Raw genomic sequence first — 13,536 nt, 5'->3', positions numbered from 1 at the left:
AGATGCAAAGTACTAGAAAGGAAAAATCAAGATAATAATCAAGGCCCCCTCTTTCACTTAATTTAGAGACATACATTTCTATATTTCAAAACTGAAATCATATGAAATAATTGCCCAAAACAACATTAAAAGCTATGACTCAATGAATAAAGCATAAAACCAGTTGTCATAATTTTAATATATATGTTTATTGAAAACAGACAGGACAGGGACATTACCGAGATGTTTTTAGACGGAGGTGATGTAAAAAAAATAATGACAGCACGGAAGCAAGTGATCATATAGAGTTCTGAATTTTCTGTGATGAAGAGGCTGTAAAACAAGCGATACAAGAGAACAGAGGGTGACTTTTACAAAGTCAGAGGGATCAGCTGGATCAGAGTCGTCTCAGACGTTGGTCTTTTTTTGGGAGAGGTTGATCTTGTCTCCGAGGCTCAAGGCCATCCCCTGTGGAAGAAAGGCGGGGGGATTTATATTTCAACAGATTGGATATATACTGGTAATATCACATCTAACAGGTTATTTCATATATCAACTTTCCTTATAATTTAAGCCCTATTCTTTGAAAGAGGCAACACTTTAAATTGTTATCCTTTCGTAAGACAAACTGGTCGCAATGCTTAAGTTGAGAGCAAATCAATTCAACCAAGCCTTTATTTTGCAGTGCAGCAGCTGTGACCCACCTGGCTTTTGGCTCTAATGCGTATGTGTCCGTTGACAGGTGCATCAGGCCCCAGGTGGATTGGCTTCTCGATGCTGACATTAGCCAGCGCATCTTCTCCAAAGATAGAACGAGCATAAAGGTTGGCAGCCATGAAGCCACAGAAGCCAGAAAGCGCCTGGTTAGAAAGACAAAAAGAAAAGAATGACTTTTATTATCACAACACAGGCCTTGCATTCATTCAGCTGATATGATAGCCTTGATGATGACCGTTTTAATTGGACCACTACAAAGGCCACATGTGATATTTTTCCAACAGGAACCTGCCCAAAATGTATTAATTGCTGGCATTATGTATTTTCATAAGTTCAACCAGCTTAAAAACATAGTTTGCCATCGTTGCTTTGGTAAATGTAAGATCTCACACCAACCTTCTCAGGAGTCAGACACTTCATGTTGGTGGATCTGAGGATATGCTGCAGGTATTCATTCAGATCAGTAATATTGGTGTTCACTGTCACCTACAACAAACAAAGATCAATCATAGACCATCATCAATGTTTTTTTACTTTCCATAAATATTGTTGAATATTGATTTTTTTCCCCCCCCCAAAGTAAAACAAGGTTTTCCCATAAAAATGGAAATTGAGAAAACTACAGAACAGACCTAATAACATGCTGGAGTCACGTTGTCAAACAGCAATTTTTGTAAAGCCAGTTATTAGAGTAGAGATGAAATGAGTAAACCGTACCTTGTTTTCCCATTCAAACTCTGCCCACATCTGTCTGAACTCTGCATCAGTGCAGGAGGCAGGCTGGATGTAGTCCATGATGTCAATGTGGATGTCACTAAGGACGACGCAGTTTCTGTCGCTAGCAGCTCCCGACACATCATAGACTGCACAGATAGAATCATATATATTAGAATAAGAAAAAAAGCTCTGGTTACACAAAGCAAAAAAACATTAAAAAAAAAGTTGAATGATGATCCTTAGCAAGCACAAAATGTGTCTCTCACCAATGTTGCCGAATATAATTCCGTTCTCAGTAGAAGCCACTTTGACATTGGCCTTGATGTTCGCAAAATCATGGGGAGCCAGAGTTAGAGGTGAGGGTTTCTCAACCAACTTGAGATCACCTATGGAAAGATAAAACACAACTTAGTGATGCAGATGCTTCTGTCTCCAATCAGCATTACAGAAGAGAACCAGTACATTTCTCCACTGCAGCAGAAACTAAACAAGACTAACCTAAAGTTGCCAACTCAAGGGTGCAATTCTGGAGAGTGTCGCTGGTTTGGTTGACCACCAGCACGTCCAACACAATGTCATACTGGTTGACGTGCACATAGGCTTCAGCATACACTGGGTCTGAGAAGCCCGTCAACTGAGTCACCTAGATTGGAGAAAAACGAATGACATTTCATATTTAATTATAGTAACAAAACTAAATGCAAATGATTACTGTTGAAGAGTTTCTCAGCAGTGCACAAGTACGATCCAGCTGTCTTGTATACTGAGATTTGTGCAGAGCTGGTGCTGCACCTTGTTAAGTTTTGAAGCCAGGGGATCAGCAGCCTCCTTCCTCTGAGTGTTGCCCATGGCAGCCAGCAGACTCAGTTGGAACTGGTCCTCCTTAGAAGTCATCTCGTTTTTGGCGGTGAGCTGCATGAAGGAGATGGGGTCGTCTGCCTGCACTGTGACATTACGTTTCTCAGACTCCTTCTGTGGTTAGAAAAAGAAACACAGGGTCAGTTTTAGCAGGATAATTTAAGTCACCATTAATTAACCCAACGACAGAATTAACACAAAATGCAGCGACAAAACTCATGTCGAGAGAAACCAGGGCTCTCCTTTATTAATTCTGGATTGTAGGGTCTTTAAGGTCTTTTGAACTTAAGTTTCCTGGCTTATAAAATAATGAATAGTGATAATAAATCGTGATAATGTTTCAACTGTGCTCGATTGTCAGGATGTTATATCTTGAATTCAAGCCACTAAGTCATTACCTTCTGTGACAGCTTCTCTTCCTCCAGTCTGACAGTCAGCATGTGTGACAGGGATTTGCGGCACTCCTTGTTGAAAATGTCATTCATAAGTGGTGAGCACTCTGAAAGGACCTTCAGGCACAGCGAGATGCGGTCCACATCATCGTCGGTAATTGGCTTCTTGGGCAGAGAAGACTTGCCCAGGTGCAGCACAGTGACCATGATCAGCATGGCCTCTGCAACAAATGACTACGGGGGACGGCATGAGAGCAGAGGTTAGAGGAATGTGGCACTTGAGTAAATAATTGTGAATGTGAAGAGGGGACATCTTACATTATGTTTCTTTTTGTCTTGGACAATAATAACATAGCGCAAGGCCACTTTGGTTAGTGTGGTGGCCAGGGAAGCTGCCACATAGAAGTCTCCGTCCATCAGGAAGCCTCTGAGTGGCGGTCTGGAAAAAACAAATCAGTGTTGTTTACTGAGCTGGATGCTTTAACTCCATTTAGTCAATAGAATATGTTGGTCTATTTATGATACTCCTCCACAATGTGTAATGTTTACCTGTCTTCCTCTTTCTTCGAAGGCCTGGAGGAGCTGAGGGCACTCTGTGTCACATAGGTGCCCATCTCTGTCACCAGCTTCTGGGCTGGAGCTGCACTCACTTCATCCTCTGTCTTCACCTCTCCCGTCTCTTTCTTTATCTCATTCTCTACAATTGGGATCTGTCCAAGTTCAGACACAGATATCAGATATTTGTTACAATTCTAATGAAGTTGGAACTGACTGGTCACCTTTTGTTACATGACAACAATGGACAAACATACCTCTCCTAAGGACCTGCGTATTTCTGTCATCACACTCTGGATGTCTTCTTTGGTGCTGCAGTATTCTCCCAAGATCCACAGCGCTCCCCTGTAAATCCTGAAATACCAAAGTGGTGATAAATGTCACACACATACATACGAATGACAAAACTCAGACAAATTTATTAAACAGTTGACAAATGTGACAATAATCTATTACGACATCAGACTTAAATGACCATAACCATTTCCATTTCTCGAATAATGGAACTGTTTAAATATTAACAGAGGCTTTGGATAGTATACCCCTGCATGTGCTCATAAAGGCTTACTTGACAGTTCTGATGGCGTGAAAGACTTCCAGCATCTTCTCGATGATGAGGGGTCTCAAGCTGTCAAATCTCTGAATTGCCTCCCGTACAAACTCCAGTACATCAGCAGCAGCTGCCTCATTGGTGTCGCTTAAAAATTCCATCAGCTGTAAATCAAATCAACACACAGAAAAGTCAATAGATATCGAAAACCAACATTTGGGTATCTCAAACACCTCACAGCCTCTTTTCAATGTGAATAAATAATGGGAAGCTCACCACAGGTATCACATTGGCCGCCATATCCGGGAAACGCACACTGCAAGAGTGAAGAGTGCGCACCAACAGCTGCCTGTACTTATCAGTGTCTTCATGTTCCGTCACGTTGTTCGTCTTGATCACTTCTTTCTTCAAAACAATCACCAACTGGAAAACATAGAAATGTCATGACATTTGCTTGGATTTCCTTTTTTCTCTGTGTATATTCTAGGACATGAACTGTGAACTGGATGCACTGTGCATGCCGCTGACCTCTTCTACATTGCGTGAAGAAACAAGGTCCAGTGCCAGCTGCAATGTCTTCTTTCTGACTTCCAGGTCAGGAGTGCTGAGAACACGCAGGATGTCCATCACAAGGTCCTGGACAAAAGAAACATCGGTCACAACCAACGTAAGTCAACAGAGGTGATACACTGTAGGTGCAGACAACTGGTACTTCTTAAATAAATTCTATATATTTTCTCGTACATCTGATTGTGTTTAAGTTCATTTAATGGATATTAGTTTTCAGTAGGGCTTATATCTTGGTTGATGTTCTCAGGAATAAGAATTTTTCTTGATATCAAGGGGAATGGTCTTTGCGGTTAATCAGGCAGAAAAGTTTAGCAGCAACACTAAACACAGCCATAATTCTAAATATTCATAGTACCTGGAGTACACGCTCGTGAGTGGGATGCTCCTTCAGTTCAATCAGGCGGTCGAGGACAATCAGCTTCACATTGTTGTCGCTCTCCTTGATAATCAAATCAATGTAGCACTGGGCAGCAGCCTGGAGTCCATCAAAAGAATGTGTCAGAGACTGTACTTAACCAAAAGCATTCCTACTATTGTGTCAAACGCAGTACAATATCAGTACTACAGTCAAACGCAGTACAATATCAGTACTACAGTCTATGACCTGCACAATACTATGGACTTGATGATGTACCTTAACGGCTGTGGGAGCACTGGAGAGGGTTACAAGAGTGCCAGCAGCCTCATACTTCACAGCCGGGCTGGAAGACTGCAACAGGTTGTAGATGCAGCGGATGAACCGGGCACGCTCAGAGGGGTTAGCATGGCAAACCTAACAGACAGAACAAAAACAGCAGGAGTTCAGACAATAAAACAGCTATTCTTCTTCTAATAGTACACTGTTGGACTAAAGAATTTCAATTAGACTAATAAAGGCCTTGACTCACTTTGTAAATCAGCTCCACAATGACCAGCTGGAGAATGTCACCAAAAGTGTGCACTTGGTCAATACATGTGCTGAGGTAATCCAGAGCTCTGTCCTGTAAAATGTGAATATGAGAGTAACATAATTTAAGGAAGGCCTCTGAAATACACATTGTGGGTCTGGTGACACAAAATAGTAGAAATAGTGAGAAAAGGAAAATGTGCTACAGACCTGATCTGCATGAATCAGCATCATGAAAGCGTTTCTCTTGCAGCTGGCATCTTTCTCATTAACTAGAAAATCATGGATCAGCTCTGGGGCATCAGGGATGAGATGTTCAAAATTCCTAAAACAAATGAATATCATCAGTTGGTTGTAGTTCGCTAATACATGAAGTACAAGATACCTTGTAGAAAAGGTGACTGAGCTGTCTGTACCTGTAAATGGTGTAAATAGCCAGGACAGCATTGCGGCGCACGTAGCTGTGACGGTGCTCCAGACAGGCCCGGATCGCCGGCATCAGAGGCTCAAGCAGCTCAGACTCCTTCAGCTTGCAAAGGAAGCGCAGAGTGGAGCCGCGAATAAACTCATTGGGATGCTGCAAGTCCTGAAATTGCAAAAAAGATTTCACACGATGATTGCTGTGCCAAAATAGCCAAGTAAATATTTCAGCAGTTATACTATTATTACATTCTAGATAAAGGAAACACGGAATTCAGCTTTTGGACCATAAATCAGATGAGGTTTATTGGGAGCCTTATCTGGGCCCCTGAACTTTTACATCCCTTCTTGAAACACTTTTGAATTCACTCTTAACTTTATATAGTTATTTTCATCCTTTTGTGAAGCACGTTTTTAACTTTTCGAAGAGAAATGCCACACAAAAAAGAATATTATTATCATTATAACTTTATTATTATAAAGAAGAGATCAGCGTATTTTAAATATACAGATGTATAGTTAGAGTTGATCACTCATTTCAGTTGATCACAACTATTAGTTATCTTACCTTTCTGTAGGCGTCACAGACCAGGATCATCTCCTGAAGCAGTTTGCCGTCTGGAGTTGTTTTGGGGACAATCTCCCAGAAAACCAGCAGCAGCTTCTTAATAGTGTGGTCCTGAAGTGGCAGCACGAAGCGGATGATGGTCATCAGAAGCCCTGGCAACTTCTCACCATTCAAGATCATGATGATGACCTTCTTCAGGGCTTCAGTCTTTGCCTTGATCTCCCCCTTTTCTGTAGAGAGATAACTATTATTATGAGGAACAGGGTCAGCTCAGCCTTAAGCATGCATTATAGTTTTTACAGATTAGAACAGAGGGGAGTTGTATTTTTGATTAGCAATCAATCATTTTTAATGTCATGTAAAAGCAAAACTGGCTACAGCTTTTCTAAACACAGACCTCACAGTCAACAGTTTTCACTGAAACTATTTTCTACTGTTTAATAAAAGAGATGTTTTGTTTTGGATTCTTTTAAGATTCCTGCTATGAGCACGTCACATCAAATTCCACCCACCTCCATGATACTGAGGCGGAGCGAGATGTTTTAGAAATGAGTATCTCCCCTCTGCATGCTTTATTGAAGCTTATAAAAAATCTGTTGAACATAGCTTTGCATTAAAAATAGTTACCTAGATCCGCTTTGAGGCTGACCTCCGAAGGCGGCTCGGAGTCGGATGCGACATTGATCAGAGTGTAACAAACGTTCTCTGCAGCTGTCATCTTGCTGCTGGGCTTGTATTTGCTAGGGATAATCCCAGTGAATGTTCTTTACAGGATATTACCTATGAGAAACAGAAAAAAGGAGATTTAAGAAATGGTGGAACAAATGTTTACTCAGAAGCACCAACATAAATGCAGCAAAGAGATACATCCAGTGTACACCATCAAGTGCATTAATCACAATAAAAACATGCAGGTTTCCTTAATAGCTTAATTTTTTAACTCAAGTACACCTGTGTTAAGTTTTATGCATTTATTCTGTGTGGTTGTGACACTAGTGTGGTGACAAAATCGGACTCAGAGACACATAAACATCTGCAAAAGTACTGAAAACCAGCTCTGTGGATGACAACAGTAAGTGACTTACGATGATGCATACACCTGCCTGCACACATACACCAGGAGGAAATAATACATACCAGGCTGGCTGCCATGGCTGTTAATAATGATAATAAGCTTTCAATAAAACACAGTCCACATCTTTCATACATCTTAGCTGGGACTGACTGGCTGCGCAGCTCTGCAGACTCACTACAGATGTGGTTTTTCCTGTGTTACCTGGTAATTCTCAGCTTCCACAGGGCAGACATGCCCAATGACACAAATACTTGCTAGTGCTTATATTGTATTATATACGTCGGACTAAATGCAAATGGTAAAACTTTAAAAAACAGTTATGTGCTGTTTGGGATATCATCTTAAATGTTTGCATGAAACACTCATGTCTGAAAATAAAGCTGGATTTTTTGTTTAACTAATACGATACTGATGACACTTCAGTAGTCTGAGTCAACTCAAGAGTGTTTACTAATTCTGTTAAGTAAAGAATGTCCTCTTTGTGTCTCTCCTCTCTCCAGCAGAGGAGACAACAACATCACAAGAGAACTTTGTACTTAAGACTGAAACTCACTTGATTTGCCAAACTCATTTTAACTTCAGGTAAATAAAGTACGCTTTTGATGACTACACCAATAAAAAACGCTTCAAATTGCCATAGGGGCACCTTGTTTGAGACAGATTTGACAATTTGTCAACCCATCCATTTAAACTAAATATGCTTCTCACGCACTGGAGTGTAAACAAACTTACACTCTAACCAAATAAGGCTGTTAAAGTAATGTAGTTTTAATGCCACTGGAACCCCTGTTTTTAAAGTATTTTGGTTTTATGAAAACTTGTGAATACGATCAACAACTAAAAGGCTCATGTTATATCAGATTACTTGATGCCTTTTCTGCTACACTGTTAGCACAAAACAACCTGGATGATAGTTGGACTGAAGTCGGATGAAGTCTCTCTGAATTAAAGATGTTAATATCAATATATTTTTGAAATGGCGTCTGGCACCTGCTGGAACCTCAGCATATATCTATTGTAATAACTGTGACTACCACAACAGTAATACAATGAATACAACCTGATGATAAAGTAGATGAACTCTGTACAGGTCTGTGTGATGCTCGAGGACGTGCAACATGTTTCTAAAAGAGATTTGGTGGCACAAAAGTCAACCTGAATCTTACAATAAGATGCAGGTCCAATACATAATTCTCTTACCTGAGGAAAGAGTATAATGTGTCACAGTAAAAAACGAGGCGCTTGATCATATTTGAATAGATTCATTATGTGTTTATATTAAGAGATAGTGGTGGAAAGTAAGTAAGTACATTTTAATGTAGTGTCCTTAAGTGCACATTGGACTTATTTAGGTATTTCCACGACACTATACTGCATACTTTTACCCTGGAGAAATATTTAAAATGCATGGTGAAAAACAGTACCCAACGACAACAGTGTATAACATTTGAGCTTATTATATTATTATCATTAATCAATTGTAATAACTACATTTGTTAAAGTGATCCGTTCATTAAATGTTTAATAAATGATACAAATAAGTGTTATGAAAACTGATAAATCGTGTAAGTCCTTTCACTTTTGATACTGCAAGTACATCTTTCTGCTAATACGTGATTTGGCTTCAGAAATACTTTGACTGGAGTATTTTCAGTGTAGTAGCAATACTAGTTTTACTTTAATACAGACTGGCGGTTATGTTTACACGTCATCTGCATTTTCTGTTGCTTCTGATCGTGAAAACTGAGCTGCTGCCATCAAGGTAACATGTTGTCACTGTGACACCAAACGCAACGTAGGTTTAAAAATTGAATGTTGGGTTATTTTATCAGGTGAGTAAATAGTGACACGCAGCGTTAAAACCACCGGACAACAGAGCAGCTACTGTGAACGACAACGCGTTAATGGCGTCACCTGAATTCGCAACAACACCTGTACAGCGAAAACCTCAATACAACTCAAAGCCCAGTTCGTCTGTCCACCATTCAAACGTTAGGTTAAACAAGATTAAGAGATATGATGAGATGCTAGCTTGCTAACAGTGGCTAACTCCATGTTAGCTTCTGTCCAGGCTAGCACTGAAATGGAGGACAGATAACGTTAGCTAGCTGTGGTTAGAACAGTTGATACGGCTCAGGAAACAACGAGTGTAGATGAATACTAGGATACACAACCCACCTAAGAGCGCGACCTGTATCCTGCGGAGTGGCCTTCAGTGTCCGGGTTTGGATATTTACATCTGTAAAGTGTGAGCTCCTCTCGGCGAGCTGCCTGTCCAACACTTCCTAGTGACGTGGAAGATTACTTACTGAGCCACATCACTGCTACGGTGCGCGGCGAGGAACAATCGCCGGAGGAACGACACCCAACGCACATGATAAAATAACCTGTATAATAATAATAACAACCCATTTTATTTACACAGCACCTTTCATAAATAAAATGCAGCTCAAACTTTACAATAAAATCAAAGACCTGAAATAAGATGGATCCAAAAGAACACGTTAGCAATAAAACAAAGACTTGGGATAAAAGCATAAAACTAGAAAAAGGTATAAAAAGAAGTAAAGAAAATAAATAAATAAGATAATGGTGTTTAATAAGATTATTTAAAGCAAGATCACATAAATAGATCTTGAGTTGTTTCTTAAAACGATGAACAGAATTAGCTTGTATGTGGTATGTGGTGGGAGTTCGGTGCAAAGCGAGAGAAAGCTGCTTCCCCAAACTTGTTAATTTTTGGAATATTTCACAAGCCCGCGGTAGAAAACCTTTGAGAATGGTTTGAAACATACTCCCATAGACGATCAGAAATGTATGAGGGTGCTGTACCAAAAGTCAAATAATTTTAAAATCAATCCTCCAGTGATACTGGAAGCCATTGTAAAGACGCTAAACCCGGAGTAATGTGATCCTTACATCCATGAAAACACAAATAAATATAATAATAGAAAATAATAGATTGTGTAGAATATAGAATATATGTGTAATTCTGTAAGACATATATGTTCACGTCCCATCCTGGGTCCCCACTAGAGACTATTTGGTTCCCAAAAGATGAAGCAAAAATATAAATGCTCTTTCATATAAACCATGAATAGTAAATAGTGATCACTGCAGCACTTGTGTATTTATCTTAGGTATTTTAAGAAAGAGGATACAGAAAATGTGTATGTTTAAAAATCTGCACGCAGCCTTAAAGTACAACTGAAGATATGTCCCTAACATCCACTGGTGGTCACTAACAACTGCTAACCTCAACTGCTGGTAGGCATAAATTAGTGCGGTTGAACATACAAGGGATATTCAGTGTTTAGTTTGAAAAGGCATAGAGGTTATGATGCCTGATCTACTGAGCGGGCCACATGGCTTTCATAGTACTGCCATACAAGCCAGTAGCCAGTCAGATTGACCTTTAGCCTCAGCGCACCCTAAAGTTCGGCCTGTATCGTTGATTACAAGGCCAAAACACTTCATGACTCTAAGGTACACAACTGAAGTCATGTCCCTAACATCCGCTGGTGGCCACTAACATCTGCTAACATCTACTGGTAGTTGGTAACTTAAATTGTCCAGAAAACCTTCTAACGTACAAGGAATATTCACCATCTTGTCCTATTCTAAAATTGGCATAGACTGATCATGTATTACCAAATTCAGTATCAGTTGTAAGCAGTTGAAGCTTTGGAGAGTGTCCATCATTTCCAACAATTTCCACTTCAAAGTCTATTTGTTTATCAGGCCGTGCTGTTGCAGTCGTTTTCAGACTTGGCCCCAGTATCACAAACACAAACAAATCATTTGTTCTTAACTTTCTTTATAACTGTCTTTTAGTTTATTTTATGGAGCATTTTCCACGGCACTGGTATTTATACACTCATTTATTTTACCCGCTTTCTTCCAAACCTGATGTTTTATTACTTGTCTGTTTTTAACTTGCTGCCTTTGTAAAGCATGTTTTGAAAAGTGGGCCTATAAATAAAGATTATTATTATTATTGTTTTTATTTAAAATGCCTTGTAAAAAAACATATTACTGATATAATTTAAGTTGAATTACATGTTTGCTTCAACAAAATAGTAAAACAGATTTGAATGGTATGCAGCACCCTCCAGTGGAAGCTTAGCCTTGGTGACACAGTGGATGAATGAACCATAGACTCAAAGTCAATGTTCATTCACTCATGATCTCGTTGTGTACACCAATGCTCCTCTATACACTCATTGACAAAGCCCCCTAAGCCATCACTGTAAATATCACGGAAATACTTGTATTTGTCTACATACTTCACATACTTCACTTACAAAAACAAAAAGTGATTATATTTGGTAAACCTAAAAAACAGAAAACATTTTTTTACAAATTATGTTTTAATATGTTTAAGTCTGGGGTTCTTTTATCGTTTTATTATGGCTATTAATTAATCCAATTAAAAGACCAAAATACACAATTAATTCATCAAATTATTGTCTGTGCTTGTACAACTGGCCATATTCGTCTTCATGAAAGGATCATAAAGAAAAGGCTGTGCAGCAGCGTGGTCCTGTTATGTGTGTAATAGTTTTCTGATGACCATGACATTAGCTACAGGCATTCGCCGTGAAAACAATAAGCATTAGTAGGTTAAGGGATTCAGAAACGCCTGCCAACCAACATATACACAGTTAATTGTACTGTGTGGCTACAAAGACCACAACAGATTTGCTTAATCGTACACTGATAAACTTCTACAAGCATCTCTTTGCATAACCTATTCAAATTGAAGTTGGTGCGATAAGGAGGGTTTATGGTTAGAGTCATGAGGAAATTGTTTGTTTACATCACAGAGAATTGTTAACCAAAGAACAATGGCCAACCTTGTGTTTCTATCTACGTCATATGCTATTAACACAACTGTTTACTGTAGGATTCTTATCTAACTTGGTAATAAGATCTGTTCTGTGGGCATGGTTTCTCTTAAGTCAGGAAGATCATGCTGCTACTATTCAGATTATTTTAAAGGAAGAAATAAGTACAATATAAAAAATTAAAAAATTAAATAAAAAATGTCATAGAATTCATGACATAGAAAAGTTATTGATGCATATACAAGCATTCATTTGAGGCTATGCTGAGGTCTCCATGACATCATTGTCATACTGGCTATGGAACTAAAGGAGATGTGAAAAAACACACATATCAATAAGTATCTTAACATCTATAAGTTTATTGAGTGTTAAAGGGTAGCATTGTTCACCATGGGAAATAATTAAAAACAAGAGACCCAAGTCACGTGTTTTATATTTGCTTTTAAACTTAGATACCAATGTCAAATACAAGAACACAATGAATGCGAGTATTAACAGTTCAACTGATTGTGTTTACTTTTGAGAAATGTTATACGCAGTCTATGGCTGGCACACATCTTCTGACTTTTTAATTTGAGATATTACTTTACAAGCTAGCTTTTGCAGGAAAGGAGGCCTTGCATCTTTATACCCACAGTGTTAATGAGTGAGGGCTGCTCTCAAAGTCCATACCTCCAACCAGGCTCATGTCCTATCTCACCACCTGCTAAAAAGTAAAGTAAGGAAATGAATACCTCAAATATATCTAAACAAGTCTAAATACCTTTCCACAAGAGTAGGTAGTATTTTTTGTAACCAGGGTGAATGGACCGTTTAATGTTTCTTTAAACTGTGTTTTTAGGAGCAAACACCCATCAGCCCACCTGCCCCTGTCAGTCTCACCATCACTGATCAGTCCACCTCCAGATCATAAAAGTGCTCGATGTCTTAATCATGAAACTCTCTCACACCTTTTATTCTGTAGCAAACAGCAAAGTGTGATCTTTAATTCCTCTTCCCCACAAAATAGTTGAGCATGATTTGTGACCCTTGTTGGAAATGTGTTGCAGGGAGCAGAAGTGCAGCTCATTAAAATAATGCATCTAAGTTCAAATGTGGATGCCTGGAATGAAAATTCATATCTTCATGTGTTACTGCAGAATTGGTTCTGCCTAATAAAGTTTGGATAATATGATATGTATGTTATTCTGATCCGTTGACTCGACAATCGACCCTGGGCAGGAGAACTAAACGAACCCAGAGCAACGTGATGCAGCGACACGCAATGGAAACACAACAGAAGCAATTAATATTACGATGCTAAAGCTTTACGACACTTACAGTAAACCAAGTTTATTTAGACTGTGTTCGTAGGAGGGAAACTGAGGCACGAGTGGAAAAGAAAGCAATTCCAAACTCTGGA

The 13,536-nt window shown here is 39.2% G+C and overlaps 1 protein-coding gene across 1 annotated transcript; it reads right to left on the bottom strand.

Annotated features, from left to right (window-relative positions):
• Nucleotides 1-169: 169 nt before the first annotated feature.
• copb1 (COPI coat complex subunit beta 1) lies at nt 170-9,621 on the bottom strand. The gene is made up of 22 exons (XM_035151274.2): nt 9,466-9,621; nt 6,840-6,992; nt 6,213-6,442; nt 5,641-5,810; nt 5,435-5,549; nt 5,226-5,318; nt 4,973-5,110; nt 4,694-4,813; nt 4,297-4,404; nt 4,045-4,191; nt 3,787-3,932; nt 3,476-3,572; nt 3,213-3,373; nt 2,982-3,102; nt 2,670-2,897; nt 2,206-2,385; nt 1,912-2,056; nt 1,680-1,799; nt 1,414-1,559; nt 1,093-1,182; nt 684-839; nt 170-447 (listed from the first exon to the last, which is right to left on the bottom strand). Exons 2-22 carry the CDS (start codon nt 6,928-6,930, stop codon nt 388-390), a joined length of 2,862 nt encoding a protein of 953 aa, XP_035007165.1. The 5' UTR covers nt 6,931-6,992; nt 9,466-9,621; the 3' UTR covers nt 170-387.
• Nucleotides 9,622-13,536: the final 3,915 nt, after the last annotated feature.

Source organism: Hippoglossus stenolepis, chromosome 1 (assembly GCF_022539355.2).
Source record: "Hippoglossus stenolepis isolate QCI-W04-F060 chromosome 1, HSTE1.2, whole genome shotgun sequence".
NCBI lineage: Eukaryota > Metazoa > Chordata > Actinopteri > Pleuronectiformes > Pleuronectidae > Hippoglossus > Hippoglossus stenolepis.
The sequence above is the reverse complement of the archived record's forward strand: the minus strand, read 5'-3'. Positions and strand labels throughout refer to the sequence as shown.